Source organism: Alosa sapidissima, chromosome 7, assembly GCF_018492685.1.
Source record: "Alosa sapidissima isolate fAloSap1 chromosome 7, fAloSap1.pri, whole genome shotgun sequence".
NCBI lineage: Eukaryota > Metazoa > Chordata > Actinopteri > Clupeiformes > Clupeidae > Alosa > Alosa sapidissima.
In genome coordinates, this window is record NC_055963.1 from 34,230,130 (window position 1) to 34,254,897 (window position 24,768).

At 44.3% G+C, this 24,768-nt stretch overlaps 1 protein-coding gene across 3 annotated transcripts in view; it reads right to left on the reverse strand.

Annotated features, from left to right (window-relative positions):
• Nucleotides 1-2,870: 2,870 nt before the first annotated feature.
• The window catches only part of uckl1b (uridine-cytidine kinase 1-like 1b), a 30,288-nt gene continuing 8,390 nt past the window's right edge, over nt 2,871-24,768 (reverse strand). For 2 of the 3 annotated variants that reach the window (XM_042099624.1, XM_042099625.1), the window contains exons 2-15: nt 23,173-23,366; nt 21,527-21,633; nt 18,778-18,948; nt 18,229-18,300; nt 17,669-17,858; nt 16,755-16,816; nt 13,520-13,539; nt 11,661-11,759; nt 10,860-10,953; nt 9,882-9,944; nt 9,391-9,513; nt 7,937-8,044; nt 6,098-6,254; nt 2,871-4,920 (exon numbers count right to left, since the gene is read on the reverse strand). In XM_042099624.1, the coding sequence (XP_041955558.1) occupies nt 4,841-4,920; nt 6,098-6,254; nt 7,937-8,044; nt 9,391-9,513; nt 9,882-9,944; nt 10,860-10,953; nt 11,661-11,759; nt 13,520-13,539; nt 16,755-16,816; nt 17,669-17,858; nt 18,229-18,300; nt 18,778-18,948; nt 21,527-21,633; nt 23,173-23,366 (1,540 nt within the window). In that variant the 3' untranslated portion in view covers nt 2,871-4,840. Of the gene's footprint in view, nt 4,921-6,097; nt 6,255-7,936; nt 8,045-9,390; nt 9,514-9,881; nt 9,945-10,859; nt 10,954-11,660; nt 11,760-13,519; nt 13,540-15,000; nt 15,018-16,754; nt 16,817-17,668; nt 17,859-18,228; nt 18,301-18,777; nt 18,949-21,526; nt 21,634-23,172; nt 23,367-24,768 lie in introns of all 3 variants that reach the window. The other variant, XM_042099626.1, reaches the window with a different exon arrangement.

The following is a 24,768-nucleotide window of genomic DNA, read 5'->3' on the forward strand; positions in this document are numbered from 1 at the left end:
TCAGGCAGTGCTAAATCAATTAAAAGAAAAAAAACTTTAAAAAGAGTAGGAAGAAAAACATAACCCATCAAAGACCTCCTTTGTGAATTAATTTTATATATAACCTCCCCCACATTTTATGACCCATACTATATGCTTTGAAAGAATAAAGTGCATACAAGATAATCAAGCAAGAGTCTTGTCAGACAAGCGTGCCTTGTCAGACACAGAGCGGAGAAATAATAATAATAGATGGAGACTCTACTGAGGTTTGCCAGCCGAGTCTGTCCATTATTCTATTATACGCACTCAGCAGCTTCATACAAATCAAACCCCACAGTGCTCATCAGCAGCTCAATTATACATGCACTCGCTGTGTTAACGCTTGTGTCCTCTGTGTCGCCGAGGCCCATCAGTGTCCTACCAACCACCCAGCTACACCCCCTCCACACCCCTCTCCCTCTCTCTCTCTCTCCCTCTCTCTCTCCCTGTGCCTGCCGTGCAATTCTGCGCTCTGAAGCCTGGGAGCTTCACAAGAGGGGAGGAGGAGGAGGAGGAGGAGGAAGAGAGACAAATAAAATAAATAAATAGAATACATCTCCAGTGCTGAATAATTGAGGAGGTCGTCGGGTGGACGGCGTCCGGAGGGGCCTCGGAGCCATCAGCGCTCGGCAGGTGCGTTCGCGCCCTCTCTCTCTCTCTCTCCCTGGAGCACTTAAAGCCTGTCGGGGCCCCAAACCCCCGAAGCCTCAACCACACTGTTGCGCTGCTCTGTGACATTTACCAAACAAACATCAAATAGCTTTAAAAGTTACCCCAGTCTAACCTCCCACTCATCCCGTCTGCCCCTGCTACCCATCCAGCCCTGTCTGTGTCAGCCTTATTATGTATGAGAAAGGACAGGGGGGAGAGAGCATGGAAGCCCATCTCTCTCAAACGCTTGTACAGACCTGTAGCAGGCTGGTCCTCCATCCAGAGAAAGAGAGAGAGAGACAGAGATAGAGGGTGAGGGAGAGGAGGAGGAGAGAGAGAGAGAGAAGAAAATGAGAGAAAGAGTGTGATACTAAAAAGAGAGAGCAAGGAGAAATAGACCAAAGGAGAGAGCAAGAGAAGAGAGAGAGGCAGATAGGGTCCGTTCTTGATAGGCAGGACAGGACGTCTTCACCAGAAAGTTCACCTCTCCGCATCGCTCCTCTGTCAGGTTTAGGCTTCTGAAGAGCACGCTGCCATGGGTGTATACACACACACAATTACTCACGCGTGTATCTGAGCACACCAGCGATCTCCTAAGGCTCAGGGGATGCAGGCTCTGCCACATATGAGCGCTAGTCTTCTTCCTGTTTGTCAGTCTGATCGCGCTCGTGGCAAACTTTCCATGACATCTCAATATCGAGGCCCATTTGAAAAAGACCAATTTAGCTCACTCATACACTTCTATATACCTAGCTGTTGCGCACAAATAGCTTAGTTGTGACGCAGATCAGAGAGGATGTTCATTTTGTTTAAACAGGTGTACTTTATTGTGCATTCATTTATGTTAATGCAAATCAAGCGCAAACTATACTTTAGATTACTTTTAGATTTTAGATTACTTTTTAATAATTATATGCTGTGTGAAATGTTAAATAATTATTGTACACTTTCCTCTGAAGTTTTTAGATATCTATCTGCAACCAAATATTTTATTGAAGCGAAAATGAATTAATGGCATCCTACCTAATATACAGTTAATTACATGATGACTGCAGCCAGGGATAATCAGTTAAAAGTCCCTGCTCATTGTGAAGAAATTAAATGCATTATTATTCTTAGAGTACACAAACTATAAAATGTCTAACAAGCCAAATCAAACTCAACACTACCCTGACAAAAATAGGTTTGTGGGTTCAAAGGTCAATAGCGTTTTAAATACTCTACACATTTTAATTACTCATTTATTTAACTTCATCTGAAGCTTTTTTTTAGATTTCACCTTGCTTTGAGAGTCAAGCTAATTATGGAAAATGATGAAAGATATCGAGGCTAGTTTCCATACGCTGAGGACAACCACAGTATCCTTCCTGTGCATTCTCTCTCTCTCTCTCTCTGTATGTGTGTGTGTGTGAATGAGGGGTGCAAGCCTTTCTCTCCTCTCCTCCAGTCTCAAACAAAGGTGCAGAAAGACACAACGTGTCATTTCCCCACACACACACACACACACACGCTGGAGAGCAACAAGCACAGACCTCAGAGATGGAATTGGGTCTGTCCAGGCCACTGTAGGCTTTAGCCCAAATCAGTTGCTTGGCACGTGGGCAGAGTAGTGTTCTATGTGGTGTTCAGTTCACATACTCCTTTCTGGAAGTTGGTTGAAGGGGGGTGGGGGTGGGGGGGTAGTTTTAAGGTACAGGAAACTAAGCAATTTTCTACTCAAAATGAAACTGCCAGTGGAAAAACAAAAAAAGTGTGTGTACACACACACACACACACACACACACACACACACACACCCACTCTCACACACACACACACACACACACACACTCACTCACACGGACACAAACAGGACACAACAGTGGATACACACAGGTTGCTAGGAAATGTCACACTGAGTATATATTCCGAGGGGAGATACAAAAGGAACAAGAAATAAATAAAATAATCAAATTGATTTAAGATGTCAATTTTTGTACAGTACAAAACATCTCATGCAAGGAAGAGAAAGAATGAAAGCACATCACTGCACACAGACGTCTAAACACAAGGCAAACCCACACACACACACACACGGCACCAGTGGTGTAGAGGTACTGTCATGCAAGCATCCATGCTGTGGTGAGTTAGGAGTTGACCCATCCACTATACAGAGTGCAGGTCAAGTGGTTAAAAACAGAATCTGGTGAGTCATTAGGTCATTTGTTACTTATTTACATATTTATTTATTTGTTCCTTCACTGAGTCTTCACAGGTGCATGTGTTTGCATCTTTGGGGGATAGTACAATCACTGCTGTCTAGTGCACCATAAGCCAAAACAAACAAACAAACAAACAAACCAAATCTTCAAAAAAAATACACCGAAACATCTTGTACACCGTTTCAGCTTGAAATAAATAACTGCCGCAGCTTAAAGCAATACAGTCACTGAGGGAAGAAAAGATCAAACTAAGGCATCATGAGAGATCTAAGATATGATTACAGATTTATATTTTGCATATGCATTCAAAAACTACAAGTGCTTTCTGGGGTGACAATAAAATAAAAACATGGTAACATAACAATTCTTCAACCATAAATAGAAATGCGGAATCGATAAGCCAAGTGACCCGCAGTTACACACACACACAAGCACGTATCAGCTGATTCCATATATGGTCAAGGCAACAGCTTACCACACTGCAAACATTAAACACAGTGTGGTCAGGTATGTTTGCGCGCTACAATTGTTTTTGATTTCATTCAGCCAAATAGCTATACACTAAGGAGAACAAAGGTAATAGCTGTTTGCTAAAGTTTGTAGATTGTTTTTTTTTTAGGCTATAATGAGATGGTGTGATCATTGGATATGTTTTGCTCATCAAAAGCAATGTGATAACTTACTGGACTGGCGGACTAGTAGTGTATGCAACAGATAGAAGAATGAATGTGTGTGTGAGACAAGACGGCACGTACATGTGTGTACTGTAGGCTACCTGTGTGTACCTGAGCTTGACGCCCATTACAGTACAGTGCCATATATGCAGACAGACATGAAGTAGCAAGTTACTGTGTATTTCATGAGAATAAAACATACAAGAGCCTAAAATATGAATACGAAAGCAGACGATATACACAGAAGGACAAAAAGACTATGACAACAAACAAGGCGCCAATGAATGAATAACGCCTTGTAGCCAACATTACCGATTGATTCTCAGTTCTCGGGTGCAAGCATGAGGTTATTAAAATAACAGCCACACTTGGCAACATCTTCATTGGCAACGTTTCTATTATTTAACGCTTATAGATTCGGCGAGCTTGCTTCTATTTCTATAAATAACACAGGGGTGACTCTTAAGAAAAGTCTTTGGCCTCTCTGCTGCTGAAGAACGATAGGGGTTGAGGGGTGGGAGGGCTAGTAAGACCTGCGCTTTCTGCAGCTTGTGGTCTGGTCAGCAGGTTTGAATTGGTGGGAGTGAAAGAATGCGGGGGACAGCAGAGACAGAGTAAAAGAAATGACGCCCACAAGTTTTTTCCATGAAGAGGTCCTTCAAAGACCTGCGCGGTGCCTGTGCAGTTGAGGCACCGAGCAGCATCTCAACAAAAAACGCCACGGATGCCTCGAAAAGGTCAACCTCTTCAAAGACGTGAAAAAGTAACAGAAATGCAGCCAAAATGTGTCACGAGCTCCAACAAAACAACGACAAAAAGATTGACATTCAGCTGTCACCAATTCACCAGTTTTTCGAACTGCACTCCGAAGTCTTTGATGATAGCGTTAAGTTCATAACGTTTAAGGCAAAACATCACTTTTCCTAGCACAACGCGACAACATCACCACCACTACCACCACCAACAAACACAACAGCAACACCAATTATACCACAGACAAACATATGTAACGATATTTTAAAAAATGTCAATGTAAAATATGTACAACACTTTCCTTAAAAACGCACTCATAAATGTGAAAAGACAAATAGTCTATAGAGTGATTGTCCTTTGTTCAAGCCCAAACCCATCCCTGTTTTCCTGGCTGGATGTCAGTGGACAGTGGTGGTCCGTACGGTGGGCACTGGAGCTCCCTGGTGTGGGTCCATGTAGCTGCCGGACAGGGAGGCTGAACGTGCCCCCCTCTCCATAGAAACCTCGTTTCCTCAGTTACCACAGCGATCGGTCGGCCCCTTAGTAACTGGGCTCGTCCATCTCCTCATCACTCCAGTCGGGGGGTGCGTCAGTGCCGAAGTACCGATCCCCAAAGTTACCTTCATCCAAGGAGGAAAAAAAGGTCATTATACCATTATGTGACACAGACACAGACACAGACACAGACACAGACACAGACACAGACACCGACACAGACAACCAATCGACACAGACACAGCACACATTTTCTGTCTAAAATACATACAGTATTTTGCAGAAATACTTTACTGAATTTTAACTGAAATGTCTTTGTTAAAGGCTTAGTTTAAAGTATTGAACCATGCTCAATACTATACCATCAAAGCAAGGTCAGTGGCCAACAAAAGTTTTCTTTATAACCAAGAAAACAGAAGTCGGCACAATACAGGCATCAAATATTTGAATGTGAAAATGTCACACTGACAAAAAAGGAGGAATTTCACACATGGAACTAAAAACATCAGCATTGACCTCAGGAGTTTGGGGCAAAAGGCTTTCAGAACACTTTCAGAGCTTCATGTTATAATGAAAATAAAAAACCTGATGGGGATCTCACTATCTCACTGCAGGACACCGTGGACTGAATTATTTGTTAGGTGCAAACATTTAAAAAAGAAAAGTCTGGGTATCTGATCTTTAGCCATTTTCAGCGTGAGGCTCAGCAGGCTCAAAATCCCGTTTGTTAGAATCACTGAGAGGAGGATGTCTACAGGGCTGCCTTTGTAGCCTTTAATGCAGTAACAGTAGACAATGATAATCTTCTGCTTCTAAAGCCATAAGCTTCTAACTACAATCAAATCATGGCGTATCTGAGGCATCAAGACACATATATGCAGTTGGCTTTTAAAGACCGGACTTAAAAGATATAAGAGCAGTAACACAGATGAGAGCCAGCCAACAGTCTCCAACAAGACACACACACACACGCACACACAGACTTTCCAGCGGAGAGCCGCCTTCTAAAGTTAATGTTGAGTTAACTGCGTGAGTAAAGGATCAATGGAAACAGTGAGGCATGTAATAAAGGCTGATTTACGATCTGAAAATGTCTCTCGTCCTGTAGTGTCCAACACACGCAACTTTTTCCATAACGAAAAAAAAAACCCCTTCCATAGTAGGGTGTTTGACCATGTCGAGACTTTCATTTAAACATATCAGATTAAAATATGAACTATTACGTCAATAAAACATGTAATACTACACACACACACACAGACACATATTGCGGTGGATTTGGTTGCTCGGAGTGCTGCTCACCTATGCCAGGGATGATGTGGAAGAGGGCGTTGACCTTCTTGTCGACGGCGGTGGTGATGATCTTGACCTGGGGGAAAGCGTAGGCCACAGAGTGGACCCCCATCTCGGCCATGAGCAGAGAAACCAGCAGGATCTTATCCTCCTGCACATCATGATCCTGCACACACACACACACACACACACAGTTAAAAAAATATCATTAAAAAGCTTTAGAAGCACAGGGGTTTATCATCGGGAAAGGCACAGCTAGGTTCTTCGAAAAGGTATTCAAAAACAACTCAACTCTCATCATGGTAAAATGGTGATGCACTTTTGATACACTATGACACACATACTGTATATGTTTATTCCACTGTTTGGTTGAATTTCCCATTGTCCTACGTAATTTAGAACGACCATTGACATTATGTTATTTGAAAACCTATGAAGTAGAGCCATTTTTTTGGCCATATCACACTTAATTCACCAAACACGTTGTGACGTTTAAATGAACTGTCATGTTGCATCTGAACTGTAAAATACAGACGTTCAGAACATACAGTACTGTACTGTAGCAACACTGTAGCATATGACGGAGGTGGCTTTTAGCTAGATGGATGGCAGTAGGCTAAGTAAAATAGCGATGGTTCAAAGCTTAAGTTTATCAGAATCCTGGGATATGCCCGCTTGACAATGGGAGAGATAGAACTAACGACTGGCCTTTGGCCGTAGCAGCCATCCATTTAGAACTAGTAACGGCAGTTTGTACTGCAAGTTGAGAAATTAGTTGAAATGTGTCGGGAAAAAGTAGTTCTACAAACAAGACAGTTCTAGCGATTAAAACCTTTAATTATAACAGGAAATGAACACAACGCAAGTGGCAACAGTGGAATAAGCGGGATAATGGACTCCACAGTGGTCATGCTGCACGGCGGGCCGCATTACAACCTCAAGCCTAAAGTAGGTCCTCACTGGCGAATTTAGGAGAAACTCCTAAAAATAATGGGCGTGTCACTCCTAACTTTAGGACTCCTAATTTTGTTCACTAAAAGTAATTCACAAAGCATTTTAGACCTAAAAGTAGCACCTAAGTCTGGGACAGCTTAAAAGAAGTCGAGAGGACTCCTAACTCACTAAGACCTATTCACAAACCGCTTTTTGTGGCATTTCACGTCGCAATGTTTTGAAATGCGTATGCGGCTACAGGAGCTTCCAATCGCGAGGGAACAATTTTGCATTGTAGGCATAAAAGGGATGCAATAATGCCAACAACAACAACCAAAACTACTCATTGTCAACATGTAAATTAAATGTAACGTTTCATTGTGAATCAAATTAAAATGTTCTCCTCTTTGCAAACGTAGGCATATGGTGACAGATTAATTTAATAATGTTGCAAAGACACTGCATCAATCCGTATGTTTCATTAGGCTACTAGGCTATTTGTTTTGCCTTACTCTTTATTCATTTAGGCTAGGTCTTTTTATTCAGTTATTAATCATCTTCCGTCCTTCGCACTACTTGTGTAGCGCACGCATTCTCAGACCTGTCACTCATCATCGTAAGGGAGGTGTTTGGAATCATGCCCGCGTTACAATCATCAGCCAATCAAGGTGGTCACTTCAGTCAAGCTTGTGCATGAGTAATGACGTCATCCATAGCAACAAAGACTCACACTTAGTTTAGGAGTTGTCGTTTTTCCTTACTAAGAGTAGGTCTGAAAGGCTTTGTGAATAACTTTTAAGAGAAAACTCCTAGCTAAAATCTTTTAGTGGGATTTAGGAGTACTCCTAGTGGTAAGATAAAAGGCTTTGTGAATACGGCCCCTGGTCTGTAGGCCAACCGTTTTGAGCTGCTCACCAGTAAGACGCGGATGGCCATCATGGCAGCAGCGCCTGTTGAAACGGTGCAGTCCATGAGAATGACGTGGTCCTCGCTGATGTCTCTGGGCAGACGCAGATAATGCAGCTGGACACAGGGAACACCAAGTCAGCAAGCCACACAAATACAAATCTTTTAGAACACTATTCCAAAAGGCAAAGTTCTCCTTCAGAGCACTGGTACAATAACTCAAAGTTATCTTTCAGAACACATTAGCGCAATATATAAGACTAGAATATCACAAGACTCAAAGTTATTTATTCTGCCAGATTTCCAAGACTCTTTGCGCTCCAAGCAGTGCACATTTTTCAAACTAATGGGTTCATTGATAAGTAATGTACTACTAGCACTACTGGGGATTGAAAGGGATCATATTTAGTATTGTCAAGTCAATTTATTTACATAGCAACCTGCGGATGGCCAAAGTGTTTTTTACACAGTGAAAGAACAAGATACAGCGTTTGAAAAAGGGTCCGTTCGCAGTGTGTAAAGATTGTGTTAGAACACTGGTCTAATTTCTCCAAATGTACGCAGTTCCACAGATTATAGTGGAAATTAATTGTTGCATCAGAAGCACGGCAAATGGAAACCTTCAGTTATGTACCGATGTAGGCCGATGTAGTCTCCTTGTCATTAAAAAAAAATCACAGACAACAAAACTACTGCGTAATAACTGTGTTTTATCGCGGATTGAGGAAAATCTCCTTAAAAAGCAGGCCCAAAAGTGAATGACTTTCATCTTCTGGTTTTCCTAAAGCTCAGCTGAGACACACACCTGGTGGAAATGAGTACACAATCCCGGTCATGGAAGCAGTTTTAGAGAAAAGTGTTAAAGTGCTAAAAAAGTAACTGTAAATGCTTTGCTCTCCCACTTTAAATTTGAAATTTGGCTGAAATGTCAGACTTGATCCAAGGCTCTCTGATAGCTTGCTGCTATATTTACATTGTCACTTAAAGCAACACCAAAGAACTTTTCCTCTGTCGCACACACGCTATTTGTTTATCCAGCAACGGCTTTGCAAATAACGATGTCCATAGACAAGATAGAATATGATGCATGATTTTATGAAATTACGATGTATTACGACATCATGCAAGTCAAATTTGTAGTTTCTTATGTTTCATTCCATCGAACTACAGATCCGCTACCCGATATGGCAAACTTACATAGTGCGGTTATAGCCGATAGAGGGCTGCGAAGCGAATGCAGAAGTGCCGTTCACCCTGTTAAGAGTTGATGAACCACGGAAACAATTTTGGAATCAACATTTTTTAAGGTACAAAAAAACTCTTTGGTGTTGCTTTAATACATAATGAATATCCTCTGGTGCTGGTGAAGCAGACACTTGAAAATGGTCTCTTTCTTTTTGGCATAAGACTCTACATGAGGTCTAAACATAAAGCCTGTCAGTCAGAGGCAAGTGGGTGTGTACCTCGGGCTCTCCCGTGTCCTGATTGGTCTGGATGAGGATCTTTCCGATGCGGACGTCCTTACACACGGCCCTTAGCGCCGGCTCCATGGTCTCGCCCGCTCTCAAGATGGACACGCCAGTGATCTATGGCAAGACGAGAGGGACAAGAATTACGCTCATGCTGCAATGCAAAGCAAAGGCAGAGAGGATGAAAGCCTGTGGCCTCAATGAGTACATCTATATGACAGGAGTGGAGAGCAAGAGAGACAGAAAGAGAGAGAGAGAAAGAGAGAGAAGGAGAGAGAGAGAGAGAGAGAAAGAGAGAAAGAGAGAGAGCGAGAGAGAGAGAGAGAGACAGAAAGAGAGATAGAGACAGAAAGAGAAGAGAGAGAGAGAGAGAGAGAGAGAGAGAGAGAGAGAGAGAGAGAGAGAGAGAGAGAGAGAGAGAGAGAGAGAGAGAGAGAGAGAGATAGAGAGAGAGAAAGAGGCAATATTACTGTGTGTTTACTTACCCTCTTGCCATGGAAAGTCTGCCCTTCGTAGTCCTGTCCTTGAGGTGTCTGGACAATGTGTATCTGAGACGGCAATAAAGAGAGAGAAAGCAGAAGAAAGTGAGTGAGTGAGTGAGTGAGTGAGTGAGTGAGTGAAAGACAGAGTTAGAAAAATAGGCATAGACAGAAAGTGTATTGGTGTGTGTGTGTGTGCTGGAGTGTGAAGTTTGATACAGACACAGAGAGTAAAAAAGTATCTGTATGTGTGTATGTTGAAAGAGACAGATTAGAGGTTCAGATAGGACAAAAGAGAGAAGTGTGTAACCCCCTTTGCTGCAGCTGTCCAATGAGGCTAACCTCGGTGAGTGGCGCGTTGGGCACTGAACCAGCCCTTGTAAGTCCTGCTTCATAGGACAGGCTAAATGTCAGCCTGGCTCAGACGCTAACGCTAGCTGGCTACCCCTGCTGTTGTCTAGTGCTACACCTCACAGCACATTTTCCACTGTGGTGGTGGCCCATTCAGCGGAGTTTCCACTGCTAAGTCACTACACACACTTTCACCTCCACACACACACTTTCACCTCCTCTCTTTCTCACAAACACACACATACACATACACACACACAGACTTGTTTATCTATCGGTCTATCTATCTGTCTGGCTAGCTCCATGTTGTTTATCTTTATCCCTCATATTGCCCCATACCTCTCATGTACTTCTCTATTCAATTAAAGTCAATTACACTGAAATATGCACAGCAAGAGCATTTTGCACTGCAGTTGCCTTCTTGAAATTAATCATATAATTAATGCATGTTCAAAGATAAATATTGCATCTCTCAAATGGCTGTCTGTCATTGACTATCTCCCTGTGTCTGTCTGATTGTCTGCCAGTGTGTGTGTGTGTGTGTGTGTGTGTGTGTGTGTGTGTGTGTGTGTGTGATAGTCGGTCTCCCTGTGTATCTGCCTGTCTGTCTCTCTTTGCTCGTCTCTCCCTCACCTGAGAGGGCAGGAAGGACAGGGCGCGTTCGATCAGCAGTCTCATCAGCCGCTTCGAATAGAAGATGAACTCATCTCGGCTCGTGTCTTTGTTCCTAATATAAAGACAGAGATAGAACAGGGGATAGATAGAGAGAGAGAGAGAGAGAGAGAGAGAGAGAGAGAGAGAGAGAGAGAGAGAGAGAGAGAGAGAGAGAGAGACACACACAAAAAAGGGGTGGAGGAAATCAGAGAGGTGTGTGTGGACAGACAAGCCTCCCAACCCGTGTCCACACTGTCCACACTGACCCCTTTGTTAGGGTTGGTGTGTTGTTGCATGCAGACACCAGATATGCACCCTCACCACAATAAGGCCTGCGGGGAGCGCTAGAGTGGAGGTGGGCGTGCGCAGCTCGGGGTGTGAATGTGTGTGCACGAGCAAGATAGGAGATGCTTCTGTGTGTGTGCATGTGTGGGACGGATGGTTAAGGTGTGAGTGTGTGTGTTTGTTTGTGCGTGTGTGTATGTATGTCTGTATGTATGGTTTATATGCACGTGTTTGTATGGGTATGTGTGTATGGTTCAAAAGTGCATGTGTGTGTGCGCATGCGTGTGTGTGTATATTCATGCATGAGTATGAATGAATGTGTGTGTGTGTGTTTCATTATGCATTAGTATGAGTGTGTGTGTGAGTATGAGTGTGTGTGTGAGTATGAGTGTGTGTGTGAATCTGAGTGTGTCTTTGTATATTTGTGAGTGAGTGAGTGAGTGAGTGAGTGAGTGAGTGAGAGAGAGAGAGAGTGTAAGGGAGTGTGAGACTGACCTGATGATGGTGTGCATGCCCCTGACCTGAGGCGTGCTTTCGAGGACACTGAGGGTCTGTGGGAGGGGCTGAGCCTGATGAGCAGAGGCCAATGCAGCCCTGTAACCATGACAACCACACACATGGAGTTGAAAGAGGAAGTAGTTAGCCACCAAAAAAAAGAAAAGGAAAAAAAAATCAGACCAAAATCTGTCCATGCAGACAAAAACAGACAATTACCAGCCCACACACCCACACTGACATTGCAGACACACACACTTTCCCTGTCTCTCTCCCTCTCTCACACACACACACACACACACACGCACACAAACACTTCCTCCATGTATCGCATACACACGCACCCACACACAAATTACACAAAAACCTCACATTTCTGCACGACTCTAGTACACACTGACACATGAAACGTTGAGCACACATTAATGTGGGTTAGTGGGAAACCTTGTGATTGAGCACAAAGGCAAACAGACACACACACACACGCACGCACGCACACACTAAGGAGGATTAGTTTTCCTGGCAGCGTAGAGCTATGGCAATTTGCAGAAAGTGGAATTAGAACAGTACTTCAGTGGATAATCCCAAACAGGGAATGGACAGGTTGCTCCATAATCAACCAAAAGGTGGCCTGAGCATCCCAGATGTGTGTCCACCTTATATGGACCCATTTGTATATGATTATTATATAATACAATAATGATATAATATTTGTATTGTACAGTGCCGAGGTACCAAATATACAGTACTGTGCAAAAGGCACCCATTAGATTTGTTATTTTAGCAATGCTATGATGACCATATATGTTTATTTCTCATTGCCTTTATTAGAATTCAACCAGAAGATAGAGGAATCATATATGTGTTGTGTTATAATGACCAATCTCGCAAGGGGGGGGGGGTGAAGCCGGTTGGTACTGGTACTGGTTCTGGCTCTGACACATTGGTATGTGTCCCAGAAGTGAGAAGGAGCTGACGACACGGACAGATCGAAGCTCATGGAAAAGCTCCAGCTGGAAGAGTTCATTGCTCACCTACAGTGAAGTGGAAAAGTTTCTATTCAAAGAACCTTGATGAGGGAAGCTGACACTGCATTACCACATGGGAACACAATGTAGAGGGTCATCCCGTATAGGGTGGCCCACGGTCAAGTCAGCAGCTGATCTCGAGACCCCCATTGTAGCTGTATCTACCCACAGCTTCTGGCAGGCCAGGCATGCCCATCAGTGGCCTGGGCTGGAAACGACAGCTCCATCAAGAGCTTCCCCCTTTGGGTGACTGGTCATTAGAACACTGCTAAAAGAACAAATCTAATGTAGCTTGAGACTGAAATTGGACTGGTATCAGAACAAAAACTACATTTGATGTGTATTTAAATGGCCTACTGTGTACATATTTCCTGTGTTCTCTGGTCATATTCTAATTAAGAAAGTGAGAAATAAACAATATAATAAACAAACATGTAAGGTGCCTGAGATTTTAGCACAGTACTGTACATATTCAAAGATATTAAGAGATTAAGAAAATGACAAATTATTGTATAAAAACCCCCTAGATCAGGCCAAACGGCTGGACATTGTAGAAATGACCACTTGAAGACTGCAGTAATTCCACACCTCAGAGCCCAGTTGAAGACTGCACAACCACCGAAGCAGGAGCAGAGAAACCTATATGCCCATTTCCTTGCGCAGAGGTTTATTTGACGGGGGAGGTGGGGTTGTGCAATCTTATGAACTGATAAAATCACAGCTGTATGGTTTCAACTAAAAATGGCTCAAAACGGCTACAAGAAGAGAAAACGAAAAGAAAGGAAAAAGCAAAACAAACTCAGAAGACAAGGCAGATGCAAATCTCCTCACATATCCCAACGGAGCTTCCTCTACGGGGAGACATCAGAACACAAGACCGGAAAAAAACATGAGAAAAGAGAGACAGACATAGACACACACACACACACACCGATGACAACAGAGGAGAGGAAAAAAACAGAATAAAGACAAACACAGAGAGGTGAAATCAGGATGGATGGATTGCATGGGCCAGTGGCAGAGGAGGAGTGGGTGACCGCTGCAGTTGCCACTTCTCTCTGCCACAAACACACACACACTGCACACACACTTCCCATTCATTTAGTAACCGCTTTAGGCCATGTTGTGAATGGGTAGATGAGAAAATTCAAGAAATGTTTCCTACCAATTGCCCTAATATTTACACCACAGTGTGTTTCTAAAAGCACGCACTTGTGTGAAATTTGGTTTGTTTTTTTTGGCCTTGCTGTGTGTGTTGTGTGAGTGTGTATGCGTGCAGTATTCAAGTCAAACTGAAGCTGCCACCATCTCCAGCAAAGAATATCTATTCAAAGACCTGCAACATCCTGTGTCTAGGGTAAAACTTTGTGGGTGCCTCTCTCTCTCTCTCTGACACACACACACACACACACAATCTCTCTATCTCTTATCTGTAGCGTGTCTGCGTGTTGAATACCTTGCCCAGTGGAAAGAAAAGACTGAGCTTTTTCTAGAAGGTGCTGGAAACTTTGTTGTGGGCAAGAGCAGCATCTGACAGTGGCCGTTGACACAGATGTGGACAGCCAGGTCAAGAGGAGGTAGGTGTTTGTACATGGCGTGTGTGTCGTTTTTAGACAGAGAATGCAGAAGGAGGTATGGCTTTCCGCAGAGTCTCTAGTGTGTGTGTGTGTGTGCGTGTGTCTATCGAGTAAGTGTGCGTTGGTTCACCATTTTTAGACACAGAATGTTGGAGGTGTGACAGGAGGCTTTCCACAGAACTTGTGTATGTGTATGTGTGTGTGTTGAGTGTGTGTGTGCCTGAGTGCGAGACACACACACACACACACGTGTTTTTAACACAGACACAGACAGGTGCGTCTGCTGGCTGTTGGACCGACCTCGCTGGGCTGAACAACGAGTCAAAGTGAGGTGGCCAGCAGCAGCAGCAGCAACAGGCGTGGAGGCCGTCCCACCCAGGCCTCAGCACCAGCACCACCATCACCCACATCAGGCGAACCGTTATCGACCCACCACTAACCCACAAAAACACTGCCAGGGTGCGCCGACAGGCGATTGGGGGGCAGCAGGAGGTCAGGTTAAGCCAACGGTGATGCATGCATGCATTCATTCATTCATTGATTTCTTCATCAGTGCTGGTGGGGAGAGTGGGTGGAGATGATGCTGTGGGCGGCAGCGCCCCCGGGTGGAGAAATGCGGAAGCAGAAGTAGACACAGGAGTAAATGGAGAAAAGAAACCGTGGAAGGGGTGGTGGTGGCTTTCGGTCGGTCGGTCGGTCGGTCGAGTAACTGGGGAGTGAGCGGTGCTACTCTACCTGACGCTGAGCTCACGCTGTGGTGGTGGTGGTGGTGTCGGTGGTGCAGGTGGGTGTAGGGGGGACATGGAGACGAAGGCGTGGTGCACAGGGGCAAAACGGTCCGTGCGCGCGCGGGGTGGGGGGGTGGTGTTGGGTGGGTGCAGGTCAAACAGAAAACAAACAACAAAATACACACAGGAGAGCCTCGTTGACACAACAAGCTTTTCATCACTTAATCACATCCAGTGTTCATTTATACACCAATACACATGCAATGAAAACAACACGCATCAGCTCATTCAGTGGTTTGCAGTGGACACACGCATCAGCTCATTCAGTGGTTTGCAGTGGACACACGCATCAGTTCATTCAGTGGTTTGCAGTGGACACACGCATCAGTTCATTCAGTGGTTTGCAGTGGACACACGCATCAGCTCATTCAGTGGTTTGCAGTGGACACACGCATCAGCTCATTCAGTGGTTTGCAGTGTAAAGTGTCTCCGTTTGTCGGTCTCCACTCAGGTCTGTTGCTTCTCATTTCAGATCTCTAATGACTTAATACTCCAGAGCCCAGCGCTGGCTGTCAGTACACCACTGTGTCAGCTCTGCTGCATGCCAATGAGAGGCTGTTCAATTCTATGCCTGCCCAAAATGTGGCCTGCACATTAACAAGAGCATGTGTGAGTGTGTGTGTGAGTGTGTGTGTGAGTGTGTGTGTGAGTGTGTGTGTGAGTGTGTGATTTTATTTGCTGGGTTATCTGGGCCGGGTTTTAGACGACAGGTCTCCAGATGTCTGCCTAGCCTGCGGGTTGAGTGTGGGTGGGGGAAGGGTATGTGTGTGAGTGTGTGAGTGTGTGCTCAGCTCAGTTAAATTAGGACAGAACGAGCAAACTTAACCGTCTCTGGTGGTGCAGACTACCAGTGGCCACTTCAAAATACAAAATAATCTGATTGGAAGTCAAAGCAGCATTAAATAAAATGTTTACTGTTTGTAATGTGTTTAACAATGTGCAACTCAGTGTGCTTTCTGACAAGTCACTTTTGTACGCTATATAGGCATGTATCTACTGATATCTGAAAACATAATCCTATTAAAAACCAGCACCCCTCCTCATCACTAAACTTTAGCTATGACCTATTCTGTCCACTAGAGGGGGGAGTGGGACATCTGTTTCCAGACACCGTGCCACGACACCCACATGCCCAATGAGCTGCTGCTGAGCAGCCAACGCTATCGCTGGCTGAACGTAAACAAGCAGGGCCATTATTCAGCGCCGCTTGCACAAACCGTGTCGTGTGTGTGTGTGTGTGTGTGGGGGGGGGGGGGGATGCACTGAGCATTCCAGAGGCGCAGAGCTAGCAGCGCTACTAACATTCCTCTGCAGGCTTGTTAGCATTATTCCCTAATAAAAATAAAATATATATAAAAAAATAAAACAATAACAAAAGCACGGTCATCTTCTCCAGCTGAGCATGGGAGATAAGACAATTCTGTGTGTGCACACACCCCCACACCCACGCCCCAACCCAGTGTGTGTAGACACACACATATTCAATCCAGCATGTGTGTATACACATATAAACACACACAGCACACACACACAATGCGTTGTGCGTCCCTAATAGCGAGCCGGCCCTCTCTCTGGTCTTGTTCCCTAGTAACAGACACTGAGTGGTGGCTGAGTGTCTAGCTTCAGTCTGTGTGTGTGTGTGTGTGTGTGTGTGTGTGTGATGCGCTAAAGGAGTGGGAGGTAGCGGTGAAGGGCTCTTACCTCCTCCAGCTGACTGTGGACGTGCTGGACGATCAGGTCGATGGCCACCATGTTCCCACCACCTGGAGGAGGACACAAAAGAGCCGTCAGGGCCTCTGCCCCCTCCCCGCAGCAGTCTGACCACAACCCCAACTGAACTCAACCCCAACTCTTGCATTTCAATTTCCTGTTTCTCTTGTCTGACCCGAGGCGGAATAAGAGGTCAGTGTTTTGCTTTGTTTGCTTAATTTTATGGCCTGCTACTTTCCCAGTCAAAGTGCAGTGCACTCTAGTGTGTAAGTGAGGGAATGTGCACTCCTCTTTTACAAACACTGTACCTCCTCAAAGACCAGAGGGTTTGATGAACAGCACAACAATAGCATGCTGTGCCCTGGATTACTTTATTGATCTCTCATGGGAGATTCTGTGCCCCGCCATTGCATACAAAACACATACATACAGTGACACATACAGTCTACATACAGTGACAAAGACATGATGCAAGACCATGACAAGTTATTCTGATGTCATAGACAGTAGACAAAAAGATCACAGCATGCACAAGGACATGTACCATATAAAACGATAATGACTTGAGAGCTGAGCTAAGGGGACTTTTCAAATATCCCTGGATATCAGTGTAATTGCTTTGTGATCCCTCGGGATACTCGGACATTCCTGCGCAGTAGTGCAGCCTGTACACACCACATTTTGCAATTCTTTCTGAATTTCATGACCATGTGGTATTACAACAGCATCCATCACAACACAATGTACTATTGCAAAAGAATGCTGACAACATTGTACATCATTTCCAAATGGTATAGAAATGATGATCCAATGCTTTTTACATAGTAAGGCACTATATGCTGCATAATCATACAGTACATATATGCATATGATTATGCAGCCTTGGTCTTTGGTTCACAGCTCACCTCGGGGTACCACAATGTCAGCCAAACGCATCGTGGGCTCGATGTACTGTTCGAACGCCGGCTTCACAAACTTATTATACTGCTTAATGACCCCCTCAATTTCCCTCCCTCGTTCGGTGATGTCCCTCCTCAGCCTCCGTACAAGCCGGATGTCCGAGTCTGTGTCCACGAAGATCTTCATGTCCAGGATCTGCAGGGACAGTGATGATTTTAACATGTCAGTGCTAACATACAGCAGACACACATTTCAACATGGACTGGTACATTCAGATATGTGCATTTAATCTGGAACTTTTTTAGACAATATAGATTTATAATGGTATTATTCACTTATATTTCTGAAGGGATAAAGTCACACTTTGGCTCTCTCTTCCTTTTTTCATATACTTGCACACAAGCACACACACACACACACACACACACACACACACACACAAACAGAAATGACTAAGACCAAGACTAGACTAGACTAATGACTAAGACCTTCGTCTACCCATATAGCTCATGAATGTAGGAAACAAACGGAAGATCTTGCTCAAAGTTCCTGTTCCTCCCCTTACCTTGAGTAACTCCTTATCAGCGAAAGACATGATGCCTTCAAAAATAATGACACTGGCGCCATACACCGTTTTCTGCAAGCAAGGACACATTTCAAACACACTTTAAAATGCCCCTGCAGTGCAAGAGTGCATACGAGCATAGGGTTCAGAGTGCAACAGGGAGAGTTATGGCATTACATAACGCAGATAATAATCTTAGCTGCATTTAGAGATATAAGCTTTTAGCATATATGTAGGATACATTAGGAGAAAAAGATGCGCATGTCATAAATGTCCCCCTTCTGAAATGGTCACAGAAACCAAGCATTTCCACACACACAAACACACAGTGGTAGCACTGACTACACCACTGCTCACTGTGTGCCTTCATGATTGAAAGATCCAGTACACCACAGGCTGCACTTATTAATATGGACCCAAACTAAATCATTTTATGCCATAACCACCCACAGCTTAATTTGAAACTATACTGTATGCACTGCACTCTCTAATGTGTACTGAGAGTGTGCACATGCTGATGCGTGTGTGTGTGTGTGTGTGTGTACGAACCCAGTCCTTCTGTCGCCCATGCGTGGTGAAATCGTACACGGGGATCTTGACGCTCTTCCCCTGCTTCAGCTTGCGTAGTGTGGGCACCAGCAGGCCGAAGTCAAAGGCGTCAGGGTGGTCAAAGTTGTAGTCGTTGCTAGCGGCTAACACCTGCTGCTCAGGGGTGAGCACCTGTGGAAAGACACATCAAGAATGTTTTAGAAAACAATAACCCTCTCAGCATAGAAGCACACGAGCACACATGAGATTCAAACGATTGCACATACATACATGTATCTCAGGGATGACATACAGAAGTTACAGATCTCAATAAGCCATACAGTGTATTTACAGGTCACCCATAAATACTATGTTTAATGGGTACACCCATGTTTTGTAAAGGGCACACATGTTTTTATTCAGTTGACCAAGTCACATGCCGAGCTTGGGGACAGAATTAAAATGGGAGGTGGGGTGTGTGTGCGGTGACTCTAAGCATGAAGATGATATCCCAATCCTGCTCCCTCCCTCCCTCTCTCTCCAGTCCGCCACAGCTGAGGACAGCCATGCTAAATTTAGGCGGGACACAGACAGTGTCAACCTACAGCGTCACAGAGCCAAGAGTGTGCCTTTAAACGTCCCCCCTAGCTCAGGCATTTGGCATTATCACTCTCTTTTCCCCTCCAATATCTCTCTCTCTCTATCTCTCTCTCACACACACACACACACACACACTTTTTATCTCTAAAGACACGATGAAGCTCCTCTCCTGATTGCATTTGCAGGCCGGAAGCAACAGCCCAGTGTTGGGACAGGCAGCTCTGCGATGTGTTGCCACCAGGACGGGTAGCTCAGGGCAATTGGTCTCAGGTGGCAGGAACATGCAGGACTCAGCACTTGCCCCCGGGGAGGGGTACTTAGCCACCATGACAGTTTGGACTCTGGCTATACGCTGGGAGACAAACAGAGCCGGCGCACAAAGACACAGATCTCTTTTCTACTTTTTTCGACTCCCTCTTTTCCTTTTCCTGTCGTCCATAAGTGCGGGAAAACAGCGGTTCCAGCTCTAGGGTCACTCTGCTCCGCTCCGCTCCGGCCAGGCTGTAAATACCTCTGGCCTTTCGGACACTACAGCTGCAGGCACCACAAACTGGCTGAGCCACGGCAGCATTACATAACGGCCGTGTGAGCGTGACATGGGTGGCCACTCTAATGGTGACTCTCTCTCTCTCTCTCTCTCTCTCTCTCTCTCTCTCTCTCTCTCTCTCTCTCGGGAGTCAGTCTTCCTGGAGTCTCTCTCTCTCATCCTTCAAGTTCTTCTGCCCTCGCGACAGTCCAAGTGGACAGTGGTCAGCCCGTGAACCAGCTTGCAGCTTTTTAGCAGAAGCGGAAGAGGAAAGATTATATCTCCTGAAATGCTGCGTAATCATGCCTGAGCATGTGGTGGTAGTTCATTTAAGGACGACTGCAGACAGTGGTATAACAGTACAGGAAGGAGAACAGCCCTCAGTGGCATGTGTACTCGCATACTAGTTTGGACCGGATAAATATTCCATTTGAATAGAAAGCCTAGATGGGGGCCCAGCAATAAAGGTCAAGCTCTGGACTGTTTATGACCAGGGAGTACTGGGCTCAAAGTCTTAAACACACACACACACACACACACACAGGGTTGCAAAATTCCAGGAATTTTCAAAGTTGGAAACTTTCCATGGCAATTAACGGGAATATACAGGAATAAACTGTTGTTATTGTGAAAATTGGGTAAATTGTGAAAAAAACTATTTTGCAGCATAATATTAGTTCAATCTGGTTAAATGCAAATTCAGTCCAATTTCTACCCTGCACATACGTCATGCATACAGCAATCAGCATAGACTATAAGACATATGAAATCTATGGTGCGTTCATGAGCTTGGGAAAAAACTTTTTCCCAGTGAAAATGCCATTGTGGACATCATCTCATGTGGGCTTGTTATCACTTTTGTCCTAGTTCAAATGGGAGTACGTCATTTTGCATAAGCTCTAATGGGACGGTTAATATGGTCATATTGCTGGTCTGATTTAGCTTGACACATCACAATCACAATCTATGAGGTTTGGGGTGACATGTTGTGTCATTATTTTTATAATTATTATTTTTTTTGACCATTTTCTGGGATTCTGACTGGACAAAGCGAGTCAGTCAATGTTCCAACCAATCAGATTTTGTTGTTGCATGGCGTGGTGTATCTTGGGCAGTTCAGTGGTTTCGATGTTGCTAGCTTAGCACGCTAGTCCATAGGCAGAGAATGGGATTCCCGCTAGCATGCTAGCTAGCTTTGTATGCTAAGATAAGCAAAAATACTAACAAACGAATCATATTGCTTATTTTAAAACAAAATGTTTATATGTATGTTTTATATGAAACAGTTTGTATGAATTACCCAAAATCCCCAGTTAATTCCCATTCACTTCCCCCGTAAATTCCCATTCACTTTCATAATTTCCTTTTCAACTTGGAATATTTCCAAAATTCCCCAGCTTAACTTCCCATGGAAAGTTTCCAGAAATGTATTCCGGCCCTTTGCAACCCTACACACACACACACACACACACACACACACACACACACACACAGTCTCGCTCACATTAGCTCATAAAGTAAGTGTGAGACTGGATGTGAAGTCAAACCTGAACATCATACACAAGGCTAAATCAAATGAGGGTCATTTTCACAGGCACACAGGCCTTCCTGGGTCAGGACCAGCACTCACTCCCTGGGTCTCACCTTGTAAAAGGAGTCCATAGACAGCAGCACCACCCAGGGAACGTCCAGTGCCTCGATGATCTTGCGGGCCACAGTGGTTTTGCCAGAGGCACTACCCCCACACAGTCCTGCAGCGAGACAAGACAGCACAGCATAGGCACATGACTCACTGACCAAAGTTTAGCTGGCGGCTACAGGTCCCTCACATGGATTCTATTAGCGCTGGATGCAAACACTCTCCTTTCTCCACTGTAAATCCCCCTTTAAGACAACAAACACTAAGAGAGATGCATGTTTGGCTTTAGTCAGGATTATGGCTGCTTTAAGAATTGTCTACAGTGGAGCAGCTGAGCTAGTGTGGTAGCACAGGCAGAGGCTAGTCATTTCCTTAAATGCAATGGCTTTGACAGAAATGCCTGCGGTTTGTCACACCAAGCTTTAAAATAGACAATTCCAAGATGGCGACCCAATGATAACAAGCCTCTTGTGGTATGCAGTCATCAAATGTTGCACTGGACTGTGTTTACTGCTGAAACTCATGTTTAGTACTTCATGAATACAATTCTGTCAACTAGCCTGGGTAAACCCAGATGAACCTGTTAGCAAATTTGAGTTTGCTCTGCAGATCTGTCTGGAAAGGAGCCCCTTGACACCTGTTTCTGAACTTGCTGTTTAACTGCTTCCACAGGCCTAGCCAGAAGTGAAATGAAACTTAAATGTGTGCATAAAAGTCCTAAACAAATCATGTCTGAAGTGAAGCAAACATCTTTCTTGTAAACAAAGGTTTTAAATGCAGTTGTTTACTCAATTCAAAAGTAAATAACGTTTCTGGGTTTTTGGTGATTCAGAAATGGATGTCAATGAGCTCCTTTCCAAACCAACTTGCAGAGCAAATTTATTTGCAAACAGTTTTCATGTATGAGTTTTCAAGTCAAAATACCTCCTGATTTCAATAGCTGCTTTCAGACACAACCTCCGCAGTATATGCAGAGCTTTGTCAAACGGAGGTCCGACACTTCGGGTGATCCAGACATGATGCTAACTTGCGGAACTTATGCTGACATATGTGTGAACGACACACACACACAAACAGAATCTCTGTGTGATTAAACAGGTTGAATACGCACATGAACAGAATCTCCGCATGACACAAGCTCATTTACATAATGTCCGTCTGAAATACTAGGAGGGGAGAAGTTCGGACTTCCAAATGACTGGTTATGTTGTTCAGATATACGGCCCAACCGTGTGACATCCGCAGAACATCCAGACTTACACATAGTTCTGAAAGCAGATAATGACTGGGTGTTCTTGAATTGATAGGCAATGTTGAAGAATGAAACCACCTTGCTATCCATATACTGTGCTTCTAATCTTGAACCTTATCTGTGATGAACCTGAACCTCTCCTTTTGCATGGTTTTTAATCTGAACTATTCTATCTACATGATTCCAAACAGTCATCTGTTCCTTTGTTTTGTGATGAACCTGAACCTTTCAATTTTCATGGTACTCAACCTAAACTGTATAATCTCATTTCATTCTCAACCTGAACTTGAACGTCCATCTGTAGCGTCCCAAACCATCTGTGTAATTATTTATAGCTGGAATTTTTTCCAACTGTTGTCGTTGTCAACTTTTTCTCTCTGTTGTTTGTGCGTCTCTCACCAATGATGAAGGCTTCCTTTGACTGGGTCCCATGCTCGTTGTACCAGGGCGGGCGCCCGGCTGTGTAGATGGTCCTCTTACTGGTCCTCAGAAGGGGTGGCTCGGATTTGCACTGGCTGGTGGTCCGTTTCCGTGGCGACAGGCCACTGTTCACGGTAGGGAGGAGTCTGTCGAGTGAGCCCTCACCACCGCCGCTATGGTAACAGAGAATTGGGGGGGGGGGGGGGGGGGGGGGTAAGAGAACAACAGGAGTCACAACATGACTTACAGCTATCAAGGTTAATTTGGATATTGCTTAAATATGTGCTGGTCTGATGTAACCTGACTGTTTGCCTAACGCGGCGTTTCTTTCCCTGCGAGTAGTAACCTGTTTAGAGTCAATTACATGCTCATCTGATATCTATGATAAGGATCATGTGTGCAGATCACTCCCGCAGGGTTAAAGATCTTTTTTCAAGGCACAGTCAATGATTCAGACAAGAAGGCAACTCTTTTCAAACTCAGCAGCCAAGTAAATACTGTGCAACACATTTTTCCCTGTTTTTGTTCCAGTCAAAGTCAAGTAGCTTTGATTGACAGACAGACTCCTTGACTTTAATGGGTTGATGGTGGAGAAACAAATGATTGTTTTTGGTCATTTCCATGGTTTCCACAATTTTCATTTCCATAATTTTATACTAAAACATATTTGCATTGTCAAGGAAGCATACCAAAAGTACTGTAGGTGTCATTTGGGCACAAGGGTAGACAAACCTGCCTGCTAAAGCGCAAGATCAAATGAATAAGTATGACACACAAGGAAGGCAGACTTAGTCTAGTTAACTGTGTCGACGAGTAAAATGATTACAGACCAAATGCTGTTAATGGGACCCTAGGCATAACCTCATAAAGACTACCAGCAACAGCCCCTCAGGAGCATGTCAGCGGATGAAGCAGAGGACACACATTAACCCGCGTGAGTCAGCTTGAACTCGCTGCCAGAGCAAAGCTCTGTTACTTTTTGACTCCCTGATGAAAGCTTGATGCTGAAATGCATCGGAGTGTTATTAAAGGTTTAAAATGGCCAAAGCCATGATACTAAAGGCTTTTTAACCGTTTTAAAACAGAGAGCGCCTTGGAACTTCTTTTGGCTCCTCCATTTTCTGTTGTCGTCTTCAAACACTTGGAGACTATTCATGCTATTAGTGAAACTATAAATCTAAATCTTCCGGATATACTGTAATACAATATTCTGTTCCAGGAAGGGAGGTATGTGACCAGACTGCATACAGTAACTACAAGCCAACTATCTCCACACCCGACAACCAAAACAAACTACAGGACCATTTCTGTGGTGAATGAAATGTGTGGTGGGCAGGCTGTGTTAAGGGGAAATGGATTACACCAGACTCAGACGTCACCTCTGTTATACTGGGTCAGTAGTGTATTCCAAGTATGCGGTTTAATGAAAAACTTGGTCAAGTTGATATCTCTGCACTGGTGCTGCAGAGATATCAACCTGAATTAGCATGCTAAATTACTAGCCACAGCCCGACAGGTGTCATAATACCAGTTTTGGCCATGGGAGGCGGTATGCGGGCAACATAACCGCCAGCC